The 24,127-nt window shown below is 39.6% G+C and overlaps 1 protein-coding gene across 2 annotated transcripts in view; it reads left to right on the forward strand.

The window, feature by feature from the left end:
• The window catches only part of rxrgb (retinoid X receptor, gamma b), a 77,332-nt gene that overhangs the window by 36,539 nt on the left and 16,666 nt on the right, over positions 1-24,127 (forward strand). For both annotated transcript variants that reach the window (XM_063002030.1, XM_063002028.1), the window contains exons 2-3: positions 14,056-14,255; positions 19,911-20,058. In XM_063002030.1, the coding sequence (XP_062858100.1) occupies positions 14,056-14,255; positions 19,911-20,058 (348 nt within the window). The remainder of the gene's footprint in view (positions 1-14,055; positions 14,256-19,910; positions 20,059-24,127) is intronic.

Raw genomic sequence — 24,127 nt, forward strand, 5'->3', positions numbered from 1 at the left:
TCTCTTGTTGTATTTTGGCAGATCCAATTAATGAAACACATTTTATGATTGTACCAAGTCAACACTGCTGATATGAGAGAATAAAGATAAGACACTACAGTGAAAAAATATCTTTCCTTCCTGTTTATGAATACTCTGTTCTTCTATTTTTTTAGACTAACCACCCCTTCCACTTGTGTTCTGGACAGGGTTAATATTTTAAGGAAATGTGTATATGTGCTTTTGAGCCCAGGTTTAGTCCCTGGTACTGATCTATTTTGCCTTGTACTGCCTTGTACTGATTGAGGTTGAAGGTAGACCTTACCGGATGTGAATGTAATCCGCTCACAACAGCAGGAATCGATTGCTATGAACGATCCTGTGTATGGACCAGAATATTCGAATCAAGTGTAAAAAAGATTAGGAGGATGTTTGTATTGAATCAGGTATCAAGCAAAACTCTGAACTTTGATATAGCATAGTTGCTGTTTTAAAAATGGGATTGGTACAACCCCAACCTTTATTATTGTAGACCTCTTTGAGACACCTACAGTACCTGGATGAAAATGCATACCTGCATAGTGCATTCAGCTATCAAAAAATAGCTTTTTTGTTTTTGTCACATGAGCTGCCGAAAATGCATGATGTAGACTTTATCAAAAGTAACGTAGGAGTGCACCATGTCTCTGTTGTTATCATGCTGCGGTGAGCGATGCTTGTGAGATGAGGGTGTTGAATTTATGCTGTGTCAGATTTTAGCACAACACTGTCTCTACATGGCACAGTTTGTAAGTAAGTGTGTGTTAAACACCCCTTTTCAGAAACAAATGGTTAAGTTACTAATCCCTGATGTGATAAAGCATGCATTAATTGTCCATGGATTCATATCCAGGCTCTAGTTGCTTTGTGTTAATTAACAGTAGGGTGTGGCATGATATATAATTTACCATTCTGTACACTCGGAAGGATTAGGAACACGTGCCAGCATTTAGGGTCGATTTAATGTACCCCGTCTGCCAACGTATCGAGGCAGACTCAACCAGAGTGAGATCATTTCTCACCCTTGTCTCTCTAGCTTCCAAGTCCTCTCTCCATTTGTGTCTCCCCATCTGTTTCATGACAGCTGGTGAGCTGGTAGATTCAGACTGAGCAGCTTAATGCCACATCTCATCAGACATCAACCTTGTTTGGGTCAGGACTAAACAAGGACCTTCGTAAAAAGCGTCAGGTTTAGAATTTTAGACACCTTTGGTAGAAATGGGTAAACGTTTATTAGAGATGTCTGCAAAATTAGTGAGGATTATTATATCATCTATGAGTGCTTTTAGATTCCTTGCTCTGAATTCTCCAGTCTTATCATGTATTATGAGACAAATCTCTGTGCTGAAGCACTGATATATTTTTTTAATTGTTTATGGTATATTTGGTGGTAAGTTTTGGGTCATTGTCCTGTGTTAGACTCATTGCCAGCGTCCTTTGATCCTCAGTTTCTCAGACTTGTTGTGTTGCATTTGCTTTATGGAATTTTCAATATTTATTGTATTTAATATATATTTGTCTAATTTTATATTTACCTGTGCAGTCTTCTCTGAGCCACTGGCCGTCAACATTTGGCATGGTGTTCTTTTTATCAAAAGCTGCCCCCCCAAACACACAAACATATCTTAATCAGACCACAGCAGCTAATACCCCCCTGGTACTATAAAACACCAAAAATCATACTGAAACTGGCGGAAAAACAAAAGCAAAACACCCACCCAAATGAATACCACCGTTTATTCCTAGAAACCAGAGAATGTTTCCCACATCATATGACAATGTACACAGACGGATCCAAAACTGAAACAAGAGTCACAGCAGCAATCACATCCGCAAACTACCAACACAGCATACAACTACCAAACTACAGTCCATATTCTCCGCAGAAGGCTATGCTCTATTATTAGCCCTAGAATATATCCAAACAAGCAACCATAAAAAATTCCTTATTTTTACAGACTCAAAATCATGCCTAAAAGCCTTGGAACACCTTGACACAGACCACCCCATTATTTCCCGAAATACTGACAAAAGATAAAGAATTACAAGAACAGGAATATAATGTAGTCTACTGCTGGATCCCAAGCCATATTGGAATCCCAGGAAACGAACGATCAGATCTGATCGCCAGAACATCCACTGCAGACACGATCACCACACGACCCATTCCCCCCAGAGACGCCTTTCCAAATATCTTCTCATTCTTTAAAAACAAATGGCAGAATGAATGCCAAAACAATGAATAAACCACAAAACAAACTGTACGAAATAGAGCCAAAAGTAGAACAAACCTACACTAGAATCAAACCATCCTCACAAAATGCCGAATCGGACACACTACGCTAACAAACAAGCATCTCCTCACTAAGGAAGATGCTCCAACCTGCTCGATGTAAAGAGACACTAACAATTAAACACATACTGATAGACTGGTTTTTTAATGAGAACGAGACACGAAATGTGCACCAGGGAAAATAATAAATTTTTTAACATATTTACATCTAAAACATCTTTTATCATTTGTTTTAAATGACACAAAGTGAAGAAGCAACTTGAGTACCGCGGTATAAATGACCCCAGCGTGTAGGTATGGCGCTAAAACTAATCAATCAATCAATCAGACCACAGCACTTGTTTCCCCATTGCTTTTACTAAATATTAGTAAAGAACAACTCAACCTTCCTGCAGGTTCCTTGCTGTCATAAGGGGTTTGCTATGCCTATCTGACTGACACACAAACAGTTCTATTTTGTTTACTTGGTCATTCAGAACTGACATTTTGAACATTTTGTTGGATGTCAGCACAAGATTTAAATATATAATTCTGATAACAAAGTCAGTAGAGTCCTGTATTTACACTGATCAGCCATAACATTAAAACCACCTCCTTGTTTCTACACTCACTGTCCATTTTATCAGCTCCACTTACCATATAGAAGCACTTTGTAGTTCTACTGACTGTAGTCCATCTGTTTCTCTGCATGCTTTGTTATCCTACTTTCATGCTGTTCTTTAATGGTCAGGACTCTCCCAGGGCCACTGCAGAGTAGGTATTATTTGGGTGGTGGATCATTCAGAGCACTGCAGTGACAATGACATGGTGGTGGTGTGTTAGTGTGTGTTGTGCTGGTATGAGTGGATAAGACACAGCAATGCTGCTGGAGTTTCTAAAAACCTCACTGTCACTGCTGGACTGAGAATAGTCCACCAACCAAAAATATTCAGCCAACAGTGCCCCGTGGGCAGCGTCCTGTGACCACTGATGAAGGTCTAGAAGGTCTGATCCACTCATACTAAAACAACACACACTAACACACCACCACCATGTCATTGTCACTGCTGTGCTGAGAATGATCCACCACCTAAATAATACCTGCTCTTTGGGGGTCCTGACTATTGAAGAACAGGGTGAAAGCAAGCTAAAAAAGTATGTAGAAAAACAGATGGACTACAGTCAGTAATTGTATAACTACAAAGGGCTTCTACATGGTAAGTGGAGCTGATAAAATGGACAGTGAGTGTAGAAACAAGGGGGTGGTTTTAATGTTATGGCTTATCGGTGTATATTAAAGCCTAAAGCATTTAACTTAATATTTTTATTTTATATTTTCCATGTTTAACATGGAATTGCTGTACCCTGTACTGAGAGGGGATTCACTGGACAGCAAAAGTGCAGAATTCTGCATAACATTGCTGTTGTATTTACACATACAGGGGTTGGACAAAATAACTGAAACACCTGTCATTTTAGTGAGGTTTCATGGCTAAATTGGACCAGTCTGGTGGCCAATCTTCATTAATTGCACATTGCACCAGTAAGAGCAGAGTGTGAAGGTTCAATTAGCAGGGTAAGAGCACAGTTTTGCTCAAAATATTGCAATGCACACAACATTATGGGTGACATACCAGAGTTCAAAAGAGGACAAATTGTTGGTGCACGTCTTGCTGGCGCACCAAGACAGCAAGTCTTTGTGATGTATCAAGAGCCACGGTATCCAGGGTAATGTCAGCATACCACCAAGAAGGACAAACCACATCCAACAGGATTAACTGTGGACGCAAGAGGAAGCTGTCTGAAAGGAATGTTCGGGTGCTAACCCGGATTGTATCCAAAAAACATAAAACCACGGCTGCCCAAATCACGGCAGAATTAAATGTGCACCTCAACTCTCCTGTTTCCACCAGAACTGTCTGTCGGGAGCTCCACAGGGTCAATATACACGGCCGGGCTGCTATAGCCAAACCTTTGGTCACTCGTGCCAATGCCAAACGTCGGTTTCAATGGTGCAAGGAGCGCAAATCTTGGGCTGTGGACAATGTGAAACATGTATTGTTCTCTGATGAGTCCACCTTTACTGTTTTCCCCACATCCGGGAGAGTTACGGTGTGGAGAAGCCCCAAAGAAGCGTACCACCCAGACTGTTGCATGCCCAGAGTGAAGCATGGGGGTGGATCAGTAATGGTTTGGGCTGCCATATCATGGCATTCCCTTGGCCCAATACTTGTGCTAGATGGGCGCGTCACTGCCAAGGACTACCGAACCATTCTGGAGGACCATGTGCATCCAATGGCGGTGCCGTGTATCAGGATGACAATGCACCAATACACACAGCAAGACTGGTGAAAGATTGGTTTGATGAACATGAAAGTGAAGTTGAACATCTCCCATGGCCTGCACAGTCACCAGATCTAAATATTATTGAGCCACTTTGGGGTGTTTTGGAGAAGCGAGTCAGGAAACGTTTTCCTCCACCAGCATCACGTAGTGACCTGGCCACTATCCTGCAAGAAGAATGGCTTAAAATCCCTCTGACCACTGTGCAGGACTTGTATATGTCATTTCCAAGACGAATTGACGCTGTATTGGCCGCAAAAGGAGGCCCTACACCATACTAATAAATTATTGTGGTCTAAAACCAGGTGTTTCAGTTATTTTGTCCAACCCCTGTACATTACAGGTGTGTGCACACAGAGTCACATTTCAGTTTTTGTCTGTGGTGCTGATCTACGTGATTTGCAGCCCTACTGTTGATTTAAATATCAACTATTGTTGGAAACTAATTCAAAGTACTTAGTTAACTATTTGACAACATTTATCAAAGGAAACGTTATTTGGATTAAAGTAGCTTATCAGAGGACATCTGTAATACAGTTTCTCCTGATACACCAATCAGCCAACAAAACATTCAGACCACCACTAAAATGTGCATGTCAATGCCTTGTAACAGTTGGGCATGTCACAGTTAGAGAAAGAATAATTATTGGGCTGATGGTAGTTATTGGTAGTACATCTGTTGAATGCAGCAGATACAAATAGCATAAAAACCTGAGTGTCTTTGACAAGGGCCCAAATCATTATGGCCACACGACTGGGTTGAAATATCTCAGAAACAAGCAATGATTGGACATCAATGGACAATGATTGGATCGTCCGCGGGTGGGATTGCCTGAGGGGATATTCATCATAATTGCTGCAGTCACGACCTCTGCTGGCTGATTGAGACAGGAATTAATGGAGATCAGTGCTTGTCTGTATGTGATATTGATCCAACCTATGAACTCGCCCCATGCGGGTGAAAAAGAAGCGGCCGTCTACGCACACATGCCGTAGGGGGTGTATGTTAGTCATGGCTCTTCTCAGGAGTGGAAGTCTGCAGCAGTAGAGGAAGCAAAATGTGATTAGGTAATTGGATACGACCAGATTGGGAAAATGCATAAAAATCCATTTTTGCCAAGTATGAGATTTTATTTAATATTATTTTTTTATTTACTTTGCTGTATCAAATTACAAGGGTATGCACTGTTGCCTCACAAAAAGAAGGCCCTGGGTTCAATTTCCAATTGGAGCAGTCCCGGTCTTTTCTGTGTGGAGTGTGCATGTTCTCCCCGTGTCTGCGTGGGTTTCCTCCGGGAGCTCCGGTTGCCTCCCACAGTCTAAAGACATAGAAGTGAGGTGAATTGGAGATACAAAATTGTCCATGACTGTGTTTTTTATTAAGGACTTGAAATGAGTAATTACCGTTCCTGTCATGAATGTAACCAAAGTGTGTAAAACATTAAAAATCCAAATAAATAAATAAAATAAATACAAGGGTATGTTAAGCACTATCAAATATTTTTTTTGATAAACGTAAAAGTATTGTTGTGATTATGCTTGGTTAAATTAAAAAGCCAAAATTATGATCACACCAAAATAATAATTTAAAAACACTGCCCTGGTTTTGACAGTCTGCGGTTGCTTCTTTGAATCTGTTTTCTCTTAAAAGCTGCACTTTGAACTGCAACAAACAGGTCAAAGTTAGCACTGCAGTGGTCTGATTGTGAAAGGCAGTGTGGTAGAACAGTGGGTGGGTAGACTGTCTATCATACGCTAGCTAGTATGTCCACAGTCCCAAAAAATAAAAGTTGCATATTATAGTAAGAACTGACTACTGCAAAACAAATCAGATCTACTATTTTATCCAACCATAGTGCCTGATCAACTGATCTGCTCAATGTTCTACAGTACACCTCTGCAGGGTCAGGCAGTAGATCTGATCAGTGCCTCAAAGAAAAACTCTGCAGGTTAGACTCTGTATCGGAATAGTACCTTGAAGAAAAAACCCCCAGATCAGACAGAAGATCTGTCTGCAGATTTAAGTAAACAGATGCAAATTAGACTCTAGAACTAGCCACCACCTCAGAGAATAGCTTTGCTGATCAGACATTAGTTTTGCCTATAAAAAGACACTACATGTGAAGAAATAAATAAATGATCAGACACTAGATTTAAAGGAATAAAAAATGATTAGACACTAAACTTGCACCATGCTACACAGAACTAAATTTGCAGATGAAAAATTAAATTGCAGATCCAACACTTGATAGTCAGGCTTGTAGGAATATCCCTGCCAATATGTGTCTTGAATTGCTATATTTTAATGATAATTAATCCTTTAATTAAAGGATCAGTGTAATACATTACAGTTGGAAAATAAACAGTGACACAACACTACAGGTCTAAAAATTTGATCTGTCTTTTAATGTCATTTATTTGAAGAAGCAAAAAATATTCAGCTATATTTTTGATACTTGATGATTTTCTAGGATTATAGTGGCATGTGTTTCTGTGTTTATACTATTCTCAGCAGAAGCCTGCAAGAAGATCCCATATCCCTCTCCACACACACACCCACCCACCTGTTTTATATTGGTGTCTGTGAGCTTATTTAAATCTAACAGCTGGTCTAAGTGGATCATTCGAGGACAACCTGCATCATTTTATGATTTTTCTTTGTAGTTTAAATGCTGGACCTAAATCGAACCTGGACAACCCACCCACAAATATATGTTCCCTCTTTTATTACACACAGTACTGTGTGAGGTCCCGCCTATAGTTGCATTTGTTTTCATCTATAGTTAGATACCTAAAGGCCTTTACTTTTATATAGCTTAAAATGTTTGAACCCACAGCATGATGCACTTCCATGTTTAGCTACATCAGTACTAATAATTAGTGCAACCATTCTGTATGGAACATTACAGGTGATTCCATATACACTATTACATCATGGTGAATACTGAATTAAACATGATTAGCTATTGTCATGAGCTTTATAGGCAAAACAGTCTGTGGGCAGAGATTTGTTTTGACACTGTAAATGTGTTTGTAACAAGTGATGAGGATAAAACACAGAGACTCACCACCGGACTGATTGTGGGCCCAAGTGCAAGAACTGACTAGAATCAGAAAAAAAATAAGGAAAAGCTATGAATCTAAAGGCAAAATATCACACCATGAGTGTGCTTTTTAAAAAAGCAGTCAGAATGTATACTTTTTCCAACCACCTAAAGTAGGGCTGGGCGGTATATCATAAATATCGATATATTCGATTATACTTTTTACACGATGTTAAAAATGACCATATTCGATACATCGAGTATGCATAGAATACACAGGTTACCATTTGAGAACGTTTCAAACACAAAAGCGGTAAGCGGAATGCTTTCCTTCGCGTATAAGCATGGAAACTGAATCACTGAGTCAATGAGTCAGAAACGACTCTTTTCAGACAAATTATTCATTGGAATCGAATCAGAAAACTGTGCTCTTATCTATGGTAAAGATTCATTCGATTTGCTCACTGTGGGCAAAACAACTCTGGTTCAAGAGATTCAGATGTATAAACCAATCAGAGCTTCCTAATTTAAATTTTAGGCGCAATTACAATCTCTCTTCATTGGTTGCTGTATAATTGACAGATAAGTGAACGAATTACCAGTTTCAGCTTTCAACCGCGACAGCCAAGAGAATAAATGAGGTTAAATTATCTAAGACAGTTTTCATTAGTGAGGTGGATAAACACAGTTAAATATGGATTTTTGTATTCTGGAAATACACAAGATGGCCTCCAAGGTAACCTGTGGTTATGATTTTATGCTGCTGTGTGGTTGATCTGGGTCGCGGTGCTGCTGTTTACTGTGCGATTTCATTTTGCAATGATAACAAAGCATTATCAAATATTACATGTTTTCGGGATTTTTTCGATGCTTATTTATTTGAAGTAAAATGGACAGTATAAATGTGATTGTGAGATTCTGCTGGTTTGTTTAATATAAATGTTGTCAATATGAATACAAATACAGCTGTAAACACTGTAATTAGTCAGAATTTATCAGAACTACAATGTTTTGTGTTTTTAAGATAACTTATATAAACAATAAAAGGTCAAATATGGGCGGTGGCCTGCCATTGTACTTTAAGTTTATATCATACCATATCGTATATCGGCACTTTTCAAAAGCATATCGAGATATGACTTTTTTTTTAGCCATATCACCCAGCCCTAACCTGAAGCTAAATTCAAAGCCAGTCTGTAGAGTGTTAAAGACAAACACTGTACAGTCTAGATTATGTGGCTGCTTGGCAAACCAAAAGCAAGCGCAGGGAAAATGCTCAAATAAGGGAGGAGTCGACTCTTTCCTTGCAGTGACTTTTTTTTAAGGATCTAACTACTACTACTTTTGAGACAGATTGCTAGGTGAAAGGTCAGCAAGCCAGCTACTCAATCCACCAACAAATTGACATGTGATTGCAGCCATATGCTTTTCTCTATCTACAGAAAATTGAAGGGATGGGAAAGGCAGGGAGTTGGTTCAAGCAAGTGATTCGAAGTAGGTAAAATGCCTTCATCAGGAATGCAGAAGCAAAACCTTACATTTAAACGAACACCAAAAACCGCAAATTCAGAGAGTTCTCTCACAATGCAAAATAAAGACACAACACCAGTCATCTATCTTACCTACCTACGAGCTTTGTCAAATGACTCGGGGCCACATCTTTCCCCCGGATTTTTTTTATATTGCTCGGAATCAGCTGCAGTGTTTTGGCACTAATAAGCACTACAGCTCCTGGTATTTTTAGTCCACTTGGGACATCACAGGAGTTAACATTGTGTGACCGTTTGGGCTAGCCTGGTACTACTTTGTTTACCGTTTAAGGAAGGCTGTTTCTTGTTTCAGCGTGACTGTACCCCTGTGCGCAATGCAGTGTCCATAAAGATAAGGTTTGACAAATTTGGTGTGGAAGACCTCTGGTTACCTGCGCAGAGCCCTGACATCAGTACCTAAAATGTGAGCCAGACCTTCTCATCCAACATCAATGCCCGATCTCAGAGTCGCTCTTTTGAATGAATGGGCACAAATTCCCACAGCTACACTTTACAAGCTGTTATCGCTGCAAGAGATTGAGGGGTCACAAGCTGCTTATCTGCTCTTATGATAGGACTATTACGAATCTCACAATTGTTAATGAAATGAAGAACCAAGACATAGTGGAGAACATAACTTAATCATCCAAAAATTCAACAACACAGTGACCTTAACATACTGCCTACATAAGTCCAGTTATAGTCAATGGCAATCACTGACTAGAAATTAGGAGTTTGTGGTCCAAATTAAAATGACATTGATAACCTTTCAGCACCACAAAATAATAATTTACATTGACGTGTGTACATTTTGACCCATCAAATGTTGGCATATTTTTAGAAGAACCCACAACAAATGTGTGTGTTTAATACAGTTTATCAGGCCAAAGAGCTGCAGCGAGGCATGAGCATGAAGAGAACGAATTGCTGAGCTGTGTTTAGCCCTGTTGGCTTCCCTTCAGCATCGGAATGTGACATTTACTGAAAGCCACTGGCAGAATGTGTCTTGTGTCACAGCCAGCGAGAGACAGAGAGAAAGAAAGAAAGAGAAGAGAAGAGGGTGGGGGAGCAACACATGGACATTTTTAAACAACTTTGCTGAACAATTTGTTCTCTGTTGAAGATTATTGGCTTGCTCACTGGTCTGCTCTGTGCTGCCTGTTAGCTGGTAAGGAGAATATGCTTAACCATGGCACATGTTTTCACAGATTAGGAGGTATCAAATGAAGAAGACTTGGGGTATAGGGGTGGTGGTGGGGGGGGGGGGTGCTGACAGGGTTGAAACATTCTGTATGAAGCTGCACGCAGAGCAAAGAAGAATTGTTGTGTTCCAAATAGCATCCTGTATACTAAATAGTGTGCAAAATCTGATTTTGAGTATTTTTTGGCTACGACTTTAGCACATTGCCAGCTATTGGCATATTTCTATTATGTCGTGAATAAACGAATGTTGAGGAATTGCATAATTAGACAGTAGTTTTGTCAAGGGCATTAACACTTAAAATAACCCAAAGGTTGCCAGATTTCTGACAGTGTTTTATCCACAATCCACACTTTGTTGCTCTGTTCACTGAAGGTTCAGACTGCAGAGACTGCAGCTTAAAAGTGCTGTGATCCAAAAGATGCTGTCACACCTACTTGTAATGCAACCTCACCTCAAACATTTTGCACAAATTGGATAGAACATGTTATTTTGGACCCTTCATCACAACAAAATGTCAAAATGCAGGTGCAGTGCGGTTGGATTACTCAGAACCTGTAGTAGCAGCTAGGGGAATGCTCATAGTTTTGTTGGTGACATTACTGCCCAACAGTTCTTGCTTGTTGGCGGTTTTTATTTTAGTTGGTTATATTAATTGATGACCAGCATTATTGTTTTTTTAAGACTGCCCCATAAAAAGGTGCTGATATTACATCGCACATCATCACATTAGTGGAAAACGGATGCTGTGCTGAAAGCTTACTTAACAGAAAATTTGTACCCTCAGCCTACATGCACCAGATAACCACGTGCTACCACGCTCCAAGGTCAGCGTCGTCCTGAACTCTCTAAACACCAGACATGTCATCAGTCAGGTGCAATTGTAAAGCGAACTTCAAAACATTCATACATTTAAATTATTAATAGGAAAACTGTTACACATTTAAATTCCAAACAGGAGAACTGTTTAGTATCATTATGGAGCAAATAGTAAAAAAATGCATGTAGTCATTTTATGATGGATATAAGTGGAACAACTAGCTCTGGTCATGATATTTTACTAAAGCTGTTTTGCTGTCATGTTAAGCTTTTTTTTCTCCTTGATTGAAAGGCTTTAGCATTGTTGACTTGAAATTTAACATAATGGGTCTGTCTGAAAACCTAGTGAGCTGTAGTGTTGCCTACTGCCTACCTAGGCAGCTGCCTAAGTAGAGAGGATTTTAATAAGACATCAAATGTCTCACATTTTGTGCCGCACTGAATGCTGGGATTGCCTTCACCGCTAAGAAAGCATTGGATGCTCATTCGTTATTCAGTTAGATCAGGCGTCACCAACACTGTGCCCGCCTTGTTGCCCACAGGGACCACGTGTGTTGCCCGCAGGGCATGTTCTAAAATAGCACTAGTGACTATAGAGTTCTCTAGAAAAAGTTTCTTGTTTCATTGTAAGAAGTCTGTATAATTAGCAAATTTTTCTAATTAAGACAATTGTAGACAAAGTTTCTTAAATTTAGATTATTAATCTTGCACATGCAAATCTAGTCAAGTCAGTTAATCTTAAAATAAAAAAAACAAGATCTATTGTTTATTTTTAAGATTTTCTGCCTTGTCAAGATTTCATTTTTTGCAGTGTGTATTAAAGTACTGCGGGAGGCTTAGTGGTGCAAGTGGTAGGGTTGGTGCTCCAGTGATGTAGGTTCAATTCCCACCTCAAATGACTGCGGAATTTGATATGCTCCCCCTGTATATGTGGAAGCACTCTGGTTTTTTGCAAGTAGGTAGATTGACTACTTTAAAACTGCCTTAAGTGTATCTCATGCCCTGCAATTGAATGGCATACAAGGGGGTATTCACACTTTGCGCGCGAGTCATGACTTCATGGAGATTCCCAACCGGCTGATAGCAATGCTGAGGATTTATGATTTATTGCTGCAGAAAAAATGTAGAGTAGGGGGCCGCACACTGAATCTAAAAATGTGAAGCAACACAATTCATATAAACACAAACACGCACATACACATACAGAGGGAACTAAAAGAAGTAGCCCAAACAAGCATTTACTTTTTTTTGGCAGCAACGTTACTAACAAAACTGTGAGCGTTCTTCTAGCTGCTATTACAGCCAAACCACACTTCACAGCAGCAGTGTAATCAGTGATCTCATGTTATACCTGCATTTTTAAGCTCTGCTGTGATGAAGCATCTTAAAAGGGATATTATGTCTAATTTGTGAAAAATGTGAGGTGCATTTGCATTACACTTAAGTGTGACAACATCATTTGGATCACAGTAAGTGTGGATTGTGGATGAAATCTGGCAACGTTTGGTGTGTGAATCTAGGGTTAGTGTGAATACTTTTGAATATTTTGACCAACCTACTGTTTAAATAATATACTTTATCAATATATAAATATAATTAAAAAATTCTATCAATGATAAAAAAAACAAGTATTGGTGCAAAAGATATAAAGAGATGTTTAAGAGAATAGAATATACAAGCTGTCGCAAAAAAAATAAAAAATTAATCAAATCTATAAAATGAGGACAGTTTTAGAGAAAGCATACAATAACTCGTGAAATAAAGCGTGAAATGTTTTGTTTAATATACAAACCTCTGTACACTGAGCAAAAAAGCACTAATTAGCCAGTAAGCTGGAGCGCTGTGTATCAGTCCACACACACACACAATCCTAGTGCTCGAAATAGCTTTGCCAGTGGTCAAAAATAAATTTGACACTCTATTTAGTTAGGGCAGCATGGTAGCTCAGTAGGTAGCACTGTCGACTCAGAGCAAGAAGGTCCTGGGTTCGATCCCCAGGTGGGGCGGTCTGGGTCGTTTCTGTGTGGAGCATGTTTTCACCGTGTCTGTGTGAGTTTCCTCCAGGAGCTTCGGTTTCCTCCCACAGTCCAAAGACATGCAAGATGTTAAATTGTCCATGACTGTTTATGACATTAAACTTGTGAACTGATGAATCTTGTGTAACTAGTAACTACCATTTCTGTCATGAATGTAACCAAAGTGTGTAAAACATGACATTAAAATCCTAATAAATAATTAAACACTATTTAGTTAATAAGATGGTATTTGGAACACAACAGCTTTCATTAGTTTAGTTCCATTAGTTCCATGTCATTAGTTTTATATTTACATTCTCAGTTTTTTCACTCTGAACTTGCTCAGGCTTTAGGGGGTGGGATTGAATCTAGAGTCACTGCGGTGAATATAGTGGGTAGCTGCAGTTCTTGCAACCCCCTTTTCCCTAACTTAAAAAAGCCCTACGGTGCCATACCAAAAATATAGAAAAAAAGCAATCAAAAAGCCAACATTTGAATGCCTACTTTTTGAATACAAGCAAGGTTGTAATTGGTTAAAGCGGTATATTGTGCTGAAATGTCCTGAACTGAAGGCTAGGAGTAATCTAAAATGTATTAGATGCATATACAGCAAAAGTGCTTTATCACAAAATAAGTGGAATAATAAATATAAATAAATGGAATGGAATAAATAAATATAGTAATAACTGGTTCTTATTAAGCATGTCAACTTCATCAAAACAGAGTTAATCGAAAACTGTTACTTTGTAGTTTAAAAGTATATTAAACACAAATATGATGTGGATTTTTCATTCCATTTTCTTTTTTTTCACAGACTCACCTGGGGCCCTGAACTCTCCTCTCTCACAGCCTCCACCAATGAGCTCCATGATGGGTCACTCAAGTGTTATTAGCTCTTCACGGCCCATCCCTTCAGCCATGGGCTACTCAGTCATCACTTCCTCTATGAACTCGCCCTCCATGTCATTGCCTTCCACACCAGTAATGGGTTACAGCACCCTCAACAGCCCACAGGTAAATATGCTAAATCCTGATTAGTCATTTTGGTTAGTAATCAAGTACTGAGAGTCTCACAGGGACCCGTGGTTAGTTCTGTCTTTGGTTGTGGTCTAAAAGGAGTTCGATTTTCCAACATCTGTGTGGGTATTTGATGAGTACTCCTGTTTTCTCTGTTTCTCCAAAAAATGCCATTAGCCATGTTGCTCATAGGTGCATGTTTAGCTCATTGCTAAATGGTGCAAGCTGGGTAAAGAGCCAGATGTCATGTAAGAGCCAGATGTTATTTGAAAATGGTAAATGCACATCTACCAAACACACCTGCATTTTTTGTATTTGCCATAATGCTTATCATAAAAGCTTTGAGACTCAAATATAATACCGATCATGCCATAAAATGACACAAATATGTGTTAAACATGGCATTAAAATCCAAACAAACAATCATAAAAGCATAGTGAGGAAAGACTGGTAGTCTTGGAATGCACAACGTGGCATGCTCACTGATGGCCGATTTAATGCTGCTCCTACCAAAGAAAGCTGACTGACAGAATCTCTCATTGTGATGGCTGCTATGAGGCATTTCTACCAATCCACCACTAGCAGGACAGCAGAGGATGGGCCAGAACAAATAAATCAAACATTGTGACTTATTTAAATGAAATTTATAGGAGTATTTAAACAATCCATTGTTTACAATATCAAGCTCATTTCATTCATGCCAATGTAATGGGACAGTGGTAGCATAGTGGGTAAAGCATTGGGATATCAATCGAAAGATTGCTGGTTCAAATCCAGGTTCTGCTATTCAGCCACTTTTGGACCCTTGAGCAAGGCCCTCAACCCTGTCTGCTCCAGAGGCACCATACAATGGCTGACCCTGCACTCTGACCCCAGCTTCCAAACAAGTTGGGATATACAGAAGAGTAATTTAATCGTACTGTACACCTGTATATGTATATATGACAAATAAAAGCATTTCTCATTCTTCTAAAATAAGAACTGTAAGCTTCTTACATGTCCACATGTGCCTTTTAAAAAAATTGGCATCCTCACAAACTGTGTCAAACTTTCCTTTTTTTGCCTTTCAAATTGTGTTTTATTCAGCCCTCTTCTGCCAATATGTTTTGATGATATGGTATGATGTGATGTTTATTCACAAGCCTGTGGTTGTGGTATGAGTATAAACCTGCCTTTACTGTTTAAAGTTAAATCTGTGGCTAGTAGACTTTATTCACAGTAAATTTGCTGTTTTTTTGTACATTCATTTAAACAAATGAACAGCTATAAATGTGCCGTTGTCTTACCTAGGCAGTTAGCGTTAGCCTACAGGGTGATTGCTGTATATGTAATCCTAGTCATCAGTATAAAATGCTCGGTCAGTGCAAATGACAGTTACCTAAAAAATAGTTCCATTTGCATTTTTTAATGATGCCTTGATCATAATTTGTTAGTTAACACAAATAAAAAAGCATAGCTTACTAAAAATGTCATTATAAAAAGACAGACACTGTACACTTTTAATGTAGCATATAACTGTTTGCCCTGCAACAAAAGTATGTGGAGATGTTGACTGGCAAGCTGTTGCCAAGTTAAAGTTTCTAAACTGGACTAAAAAGCGTCCTGCTATGCCCTCTTGGGGTTGCGTTCTTCAGATGCTGTTCCTTTGGGTACATTTCAATAAATCTGTGTACTAAAAAAATGTGTGTTATTTTAGTGTAAACAAAACAAATATGCATATATACAAAATGATAAATATGTGTTAAATATGGCGTTAAATAAATAATGCATATATACATGAGGGTTCTTTAAAAAGTTTCCGTACTTTTTTAAACTCTATTTATTAAGAATTTCAAAAACAAATGACATCACTTTTATACATAGTCACCTTCCGGTGCATTTTTTCCAGCATCAGAGCTATGTTGCCTAGAAGCCAGTCATTGGTCTACAATGTTTTCTGGTTTGGATCTCTGCCTGGATAATTTTTATCTTGAGTACAGCTTTGCCAGTTAAACTCTCATAATAAGGTGATCTTGTTTATCAGCCTTGACTTAATACTTTCCAATCTTCACTAGCTTTAGCAGCTTCACATGAAATTCCAGACATTTTGCTGTTGAATGTGGTTTCCCATGAGAAGGTAAAAAATTTTAACATGTGCTAGTGAGTCTGTTGGCTATTAAAGTGGGCCAAATTTCCATCCTGCACAGAGCATTATTAAAATTATTTCTGTTATCTTAATGTTAGTACATATTTTATGACATATTTCCTTGGGAATACAATAGACTTCCACATTCCTGCTATTACCATGGGATTTTTCTTCTCTAATATCCTTAGATGACCATAGGATTATTTCTGTTCCCATCCCCAATGTGCATAGACATTAGCAAAAGAAGAAATAATTCACTTAAGGTTGGATTCATGGGTTTTACAGTTAAAACAAGGACAGACCCAGTAGGCTTGTGTCATAATTGTGGATATATTTGATTTCATAAGATTTAAATTAATGAAGCCCTACATGAGTGTTGTTTTTTCTAATTATTTTAGGACATTTAAGTACATTTAAGGAAATATTCCCAACACCCTTGTGCATAGTGTTACAGCCTGTTACCTAGCCTGCTATCAAATGGGAACCGCTCAATCATCAATCATTATTTGAAATATTTAAATGAATGGTATTGTCCCCCTTTGCAAAATCTGAAGACCCACTTGCAAATTCCACTTGCAAAACTGCAACAATTAGTGTCCCAAGTTCCCAAACCAGTAAAAAGTTTTAATAATAGGAAAGTTGATGAAACACAGTGGTTTACACGCCTTTGTCCAAACTTTTTTGGGGTGTGTTGCAGGCATCACACATCTAAATGTGTTTCTATTTACAACATACATAAATGAATGAAGTTGATCAGTTAAAACACTTTAAATCTTTTCCTTATACTTTTGGATTCAACTCTTTCAGAATTGAGGTTGTTTTAACAGAACAGACAGAACAAAGCTAGAATTGTTAATGGTTCTTTGCATTATTTCCAGAAGGATGTGTAAAGAAATGTGTCTGGACATATTAGAGGAGAATATATCATTCAACAAATTTTATTTGGACAACCTCAGATATAAAGCCACAATAACTGATTTTTTAAGAAGAAGGTGACAGTGCTTGCAACTAGAAAGTGTAAGAGGTTCTTCATGACCATAGAATTCCGTTTCAAATCTATAGAGAATTTAGATATTGGAAGACAAATCAGTGGGACCATGGTATTGTCCACGTGACACTTGTCATGTCACTGTATAATTCACACTCTGCGGTCATGTCATAAGGATTACTTTGTAATCAGTCTTCCAGTTTATCCCAGGTGTTAAATGGGGTTGAGGGCTTATTATGTGCTGTGCTGTCTAATCAAATGATTCCACACCACTACTTACAAAAACTAAAACAAACGAAAAACAATACAACAATGGTTCTGGGAGTGGCATTGAGTTTAAAAGGCTTAAAGTTTCAAGGTATTTTTTTCCATAAGGATGTATGGGGAAACCTGTTACTGCGTTCCGTGGTCCTGTGGAACTGCGTATATTTTAGGCTTATGTAAAATAATGGGGTTGTTTTTGACACTTATACACTAAAAATAAGACAAGTGTAATATTAAAGAACACTGAAATACAATTGGAAACAGTTAAATACAATAAAGCCTGTTTTTTAACCTGTATTTCTTTATTGTTTCCTTATGCTTTATAATTGTGGAGATGCTTGATCTTCAAATACCGTAATTCATTCAGTAAGGGCACATTGACATGAGAAGCGGCACAATAGCGTTTGTCCTGGCTGTGCTGTTATTTTCTATGGAGTGTGGCGATGCACAAAGCTTAACATGACTTATTGTACTAAAACAACAAGCAAGGAATTTCATTAGTAGAGAGAACTTATAAGCAGTAATAATTAAGAGAGGCTTTGTGTTCCTGTGTCTTTTTTAATACTTTGTTACATTAGGCTTTTTTAACGATAAACGTTTAGACCGTTTAGAAAGCTGATTCTCATAATTTCTCAGCACCCCGAGCTGTCACACAAGTTTAAAAGTGAAACAGGAGGAAAATCCAGCTAAACACAGATACAAGTGGATGCTTTCAGAGTGGATTTGACGGTTATTCCACACAAATGCAGATTCGTCTCATATGCACACTTTGATGACATTTTACCCCACCAGAGCTGAGCAAAGTGGCAGTCACACATACATAAGCTGCGTCCGAAATCGCATACTTACAGAGTACATACTAGATTTGAGAAAGTACGCATCGCTCGGCCGGTAAAGAAGTACGCGCTTTCAGTACAGAAGTGTGCAGTATGCACACAACACCCCTACGTACTACGTCCGCCATCTTACCAACGTCAAGTGATGACGTGAGGACGTGATGGCATAATATCACCATAGTTACGGACCGCATGCTCATTACAAGCCCCACTCGCCAAAACTTTGGATATTTATTGTTTTTTTGCACTAATCATAATGTTATTTAGGGTTTTGTTTATCTTACTTACACTTGTAAACAGAGGACTCTCCGTTTTCCACCATCTTTCTTCTTTCTCCAGTTGAATTATGGGATACATTAGCGGACCGAAAGTGTGCATCGTTTGCATACTCAAACATGGCTGCCCATGAAGTTGGTCATGGGCACTTCTCGCGTACCTTTTTATGTATACAATGTATTCGGACATACTAACCGCTCTCGCGTACTGCTTTTGCATACTATTGAGTATGGAAGTATGCGATTTCAAACGCAGCTATTTGAAGTTACAAGGTACCCCCGGGCGGCACGGTGGCTAAGTGGGTAGCACTGTCGCCTCACAGCAAGAAGGTCCTGGGTTCGATCCCCAGGTGGGGCGGTCCTTTCTGTGTGGAGTTTGCATGTTCTCCCCGTGTCTGTGTGGGTTTCCTCCGGGTGCTCCGGTTTCCTCCCACAGTCCAAAGACATGCAAGTGAGGTGAATTGGAGACACTGAATTGTCCAAGACTGTGTTTGATGTGGCCTTGTGAACTGATGAACCTTGTGTGATGAGTGGCTACCGTTCCTGTCATGAATGTAACCAAAGTGTAAAACATGACGTTAAAATCCTAATAAACAAACAAACAAGGTACCCCTCTATTGGGTTTTGATTTGTGCATATGTTGCACTGACATGCTTAAATTTAAGATTAAATTGGACATGTTAGTTGTTGATCTGTGCGGTTTTAGTAGGTTTTAGCCTCAGTTGAAGGACGCTAGGATGAGCGGGCAGTGGAGGTGGAGACGTTTCTGATGAAATGATTTGAAATCATTCGTTTGAGGAATGTTTGAGACGTCCGCCCTCTACCGGCTGTTCTACTGTGTCAGGCACCATTTCTTACCGTTTAGTTTACCGAGAGAAAGCCAGACAAAAAAAGCGAGACAGAAAGCGAGACAAACCCCGAGACAAAAAAGCGAGACAGAACGCGAGACAGAACGCGAGACCTAAGGGGAGAAAGCGAAGGAATAAAGAGCGCGCGCGAATGACGGAGATACACATCTAAATGTAGAAAGAGAGAAAAACGATGTAGGTGCTGTGTGTATATAAGGGAAGATTAACAACATAGGGTGCATGCAGATAAATAACCAAGACCCGTTTTCAGTTCTCGTTCTTGTATTTGTAAGCCTCCTGCTTCATTCTGTTGCAGATGAACTCTCTGAGCAGTGTGAGCAGCTCAGAGGACGTGAAGCCTCCTCCCGGCCTGCCGCCTTTAGCCAACATGAACAGCTACCAGTGCACCAGTCCCGGCTCCATGTCCAAACACATCTGCGCCATCTGCGGGGATCGCTCCTCAGGTACGATACAGAAGCATGTTTACCATGTTTACCATTCTAGAACACCATGTCGTTATGTACAGTTACAGTCGCCACAATGCCAGATTCGTGCCTGTCAACAGCAATGCCAGTAACACTGTACAATTCTCTGTACCAATCTGATACCACGGTAAAAGCAGAAATATCCATTACGTGCAATTCTTTGTAAAAAATCTAAAGGTGTGTAAGTAATGTCAAACGTTACACTAGACTATGATTTATATAGTGAAGTACCTGTCATACCAAAGTAATTCCAGGCATTGTAGCTATTGAATCCATTGTTAGCATTTTCATTGTATTTATTATAATTTGGCAGTGGTAGCGTAGTGGTTAAGGCACTTCAAGACCCACTACCACCAAGTCGCCACTGCCCAGCCCCTGAGCAGATGCCTTAACTTATAATAGCTAACTCTTAATTACTAGTGTGTGTGTATATATGTATGTTGTGTGTATATATATATATATATATATATATGTGTGTGTGTGTGTGTGTGTGTGTGTGTATATATATATATATATATATATATATATATATATATATATATATACAGGGGTTGGACAAAATAACTGAAACACCTGTCATTTTAGTGTGTGAGGTTTCATGGCTAAATTGGACCCGTCTGGTGGCCAATCTTCATTAATTGCACATTGCACCAGTAAGAGCAGAGTGTGAAGGTTCAATTAGCAGGGTAAGAGCACAGTTTTGCTCAAAATATTGCAATGCACACAACATTATGGGTGACATACCAGAGTTCAAAAGAGGACAAATTGTTGGTGCACGTCTTGCTGGCGCATCTGTGACCAAGACAGCAAGTCTTTGTGATGTATCAAGAGCCACAGTATCCAGGGTAATGTCAGCATACCACCAAGAAGGACAAACCACATCCAACAGGATTAACTGTGGACGCAAGAGGAAGCTGTCTGAAAGGGATGTTCGGGTGCTAACCCGGATTGTATCCAAAAAACATAAAACCACGGCTGCCCAAATCACGGCAGAATTAAATGTGCACCTCAACTCTCCTGTTTCCACCAGAACTGTCCGTCGGGAGCTCCACAGGGTCAATATACACGGCCGGGCTGCTATAGCCAAACCTTTGGTCACTCGTGCCAATGCCAAACGTCGGTTTCAATGGTGCAAGGAGCGCAAATCTTGGGCTGTGGACAATGTGAAACATGTATTGTTCTCTGATGAGTCCACCTTTACTGTTTTCCCCACATCCGGGAGAGTTACGGTGTGGAGAAGCCCCAAAGAAGCGTACCACCCAGACTGTTGCATGCCCAGAGTGAAGCATGGGGGTGGATCAGTGATGGTTTGGGCTGCCATATCATGGCATTCCCTTGGCCCAATACTTGTGCTAGATGGGCGCGTCACTGCCAAGGACTACCGAACCATTCTGGAGGACCATGTGCATCCAATGGCGGTGCCGTGTATCAGGATGACAATGCACCAATACACACAGCAAGACTGGTGAAAGATTGGTTTGATGAACATGAAAGTGAAGTTGAACATCTCCCATGGCCTGCACAGTCACCAGATCTAAATATTATTGAGCCACTTTGGGGTGTTTTGGAGAAGCGAGTCAGGAAACGTTTTCCTCCACCAGCATCACATAGTGACCTGGCCACTATCCTGCAAGACGAATGGCTTAAAATCCCTCTGACCACTGTGCAGGACTTGTATATGTCATTTCCAAGACGAATTGACGCTGTATTGGCCGCAAAAGGAGGCCCTACACCATACTAATAAATTATTGTGGTCTAAAACCAGGTGTTTCAGTTATTTTGTCCAACCCCTGTATATATATATATATATATATATATATATATATAAGGCTATGCCACCACTATCAAATCTAGTGTAATGATTAAAGGCTATGCATTGTACATTATAACATTTTTGATAATATCTCAGATACCTAGCTAACTCATAATAGCTAGTGTTTATACACTGCCTGGCCAAAAAAAAAGGTCACACACTCTTAAATTTCGTTGGACCGCCTTTAGCTTTGATTACGGCACGCATTCGCTGTGGCATCGTTTCCACAAGCTTCTGCAATGTCACAACATTTATTTCTGTCTTCAGAGTTGCATTAATTTTTCCACAAGATCTTGTATTGATGATGGGAAATTTGGACCACAAAGTCTTCTCCAGCACATCCCAGAGATTATCAATGGGGTTCAGGTCTGGACTCTGTGGTGGCCAATCCATGTGTGAAAATGATGTCTCATGCTCCCACTCTTTCACAATTTGAGCCCGATGAATCCTGGCATTGTCATCTTGGAATATGCCCGTGCCATCAGGGAAGAAAAAATCCATTGATGGAATAACCTGGTCGTTCAGTATATTCAGGTAATCAGCTGACCTCATTCTTTGGGCACATAACGTTGCTGAACCTAGACCTGACCAACTGCAGCAACCCCAGATCATAGCATTGCCCCCACAGGCTTGTACGGTAGGCACTAGGCATGATGGGTGCATCACTTCACCCGCCTCTGTTCTTACCCTGATGCGCCCATCGTTCTGGAACAGGTTAAATCTGGACTCATCAGACCACATGACCTTCTTCCATTGCTCCAGAGTCCAATCTTTATGCTCCCTAGCAAATTGAAGCCGTTTTTGCTGGTTAGCCTCACTGTTAAGTGGTTTTCTTAGGGCTACACAGCTGTTTAGTCCCAATCCCTTGAGTTCCCTTCACATTGTGCATGTGGAAATGCTCTTACTTTCACTATTAAACATATCCCTGAGTTCTACTGTAGTTTTTCTATGATTTGATTTCACCAAACGTTTAAGTGATTGCCGATCACGATCGTTCAAGATTTTTTTCCGACCACATTCCTTCCTCAAAGATGATGTTTCCCCACTGTCCTTCCACTTTTTAATAATGAGTTGGACAGTTCTTAACCCGATTTTAGTAGTTACAGCTTCTCCTTAGATGTTTTCTCTACTTGATGCATGCCAATAATTTGACCCTTCTGAAACAGATTAACATCTTTTCCACCACCACAGGATGTGTCTTTTCACATGGTTGTTTAACAAATGAGAAGCTACTCACTGCATCAGTTAGGGTTAAATAACTTGTTGCCAGCTAAAACATAATCACCCATGCAGTAATTATCCAATGGGAGGCTCTTACCTATTTGCTTAGTTAAATCCAGGTGGTGACCTTTTTTTTGGCCAGGTAGTGTATATATATATATTTATATATACATGCACACACTAGCTATATATATTTACCGATTAGCCATGACATTAAAACCACCTCCTTGTTTCTACACACATTGTCCATATAATGACCAACTCAAACAGATGACTAATCATCTCTGACTTTACATCTACAAGGTGGGCCAACTACGTAGGAGTGTCTAATAGAGGGGACAGTGAGTGGACAATGTATTTAAAAACTCCAGCCATGCTGTTGTGTCTGATCCACTCATACCAGCACGACACACACTAACACACCACCACCATGTCAGTGTCACTGCAGTGCTGAGAATCATCCACCACCTAAATAATACCTGCTCTGTGGTGGTCCTGTGGGGGTCCTGACCATTGAAGAACAGGGTGAAAGCAGGTTAAAAAAGTACCTAGAGAAACAGATGGACTACAGTCAGTAATTGTAGAATTTCAAAGTGCTTCTATATATGATAAGTGGAGCTGATAAAATGGACTGTGAGTGTAGAAACAAGGAGGTGGTTGAAATGTTATGGCTGATCAGTGTACAGTGTATCACAAAAGTGAGTACACCCCTCACATTTCTGCAAATATTTCAATATATCTTTTCATGGGACAACACTATAGACATGAAACTTGGATATAACTTAGAGTAGTCAGTGTACAACTTGTATAGCAGTTTAGATTTACTGTCTTTTGAAAATAACTCAACACACAGCCATTAATGTCTAAATGGCTGGCAACATAAGTGAGTACACCCCACAGTGAACATGTCCAAATTGTGCCCAAAGTGTCAATATTTTGTGTGACCACCATTATTATCCAGCACTGCCTTAACCCTCCTGGGCATGGAATTCACCAGAGCTGCACCGGTTGCTA

The sequence above is a fragment of the Trichomycterus rosablanca genome, chromosome 9 (assembly GCF_030014385.1).
Source record: "Trichomycterus rosablanca isolate fTriRos1 chromosome 9, fTriRos1.hap1, whole genome shotgun sequence".
NCBI classification, from domain to species: domain Eukaryota; kingdom Metazoa; phylum Chordata; class Actinopteri; order Siluriformes; family Trichomycteridae; genus Trichomycterus; species Trichomycterus rosablanca.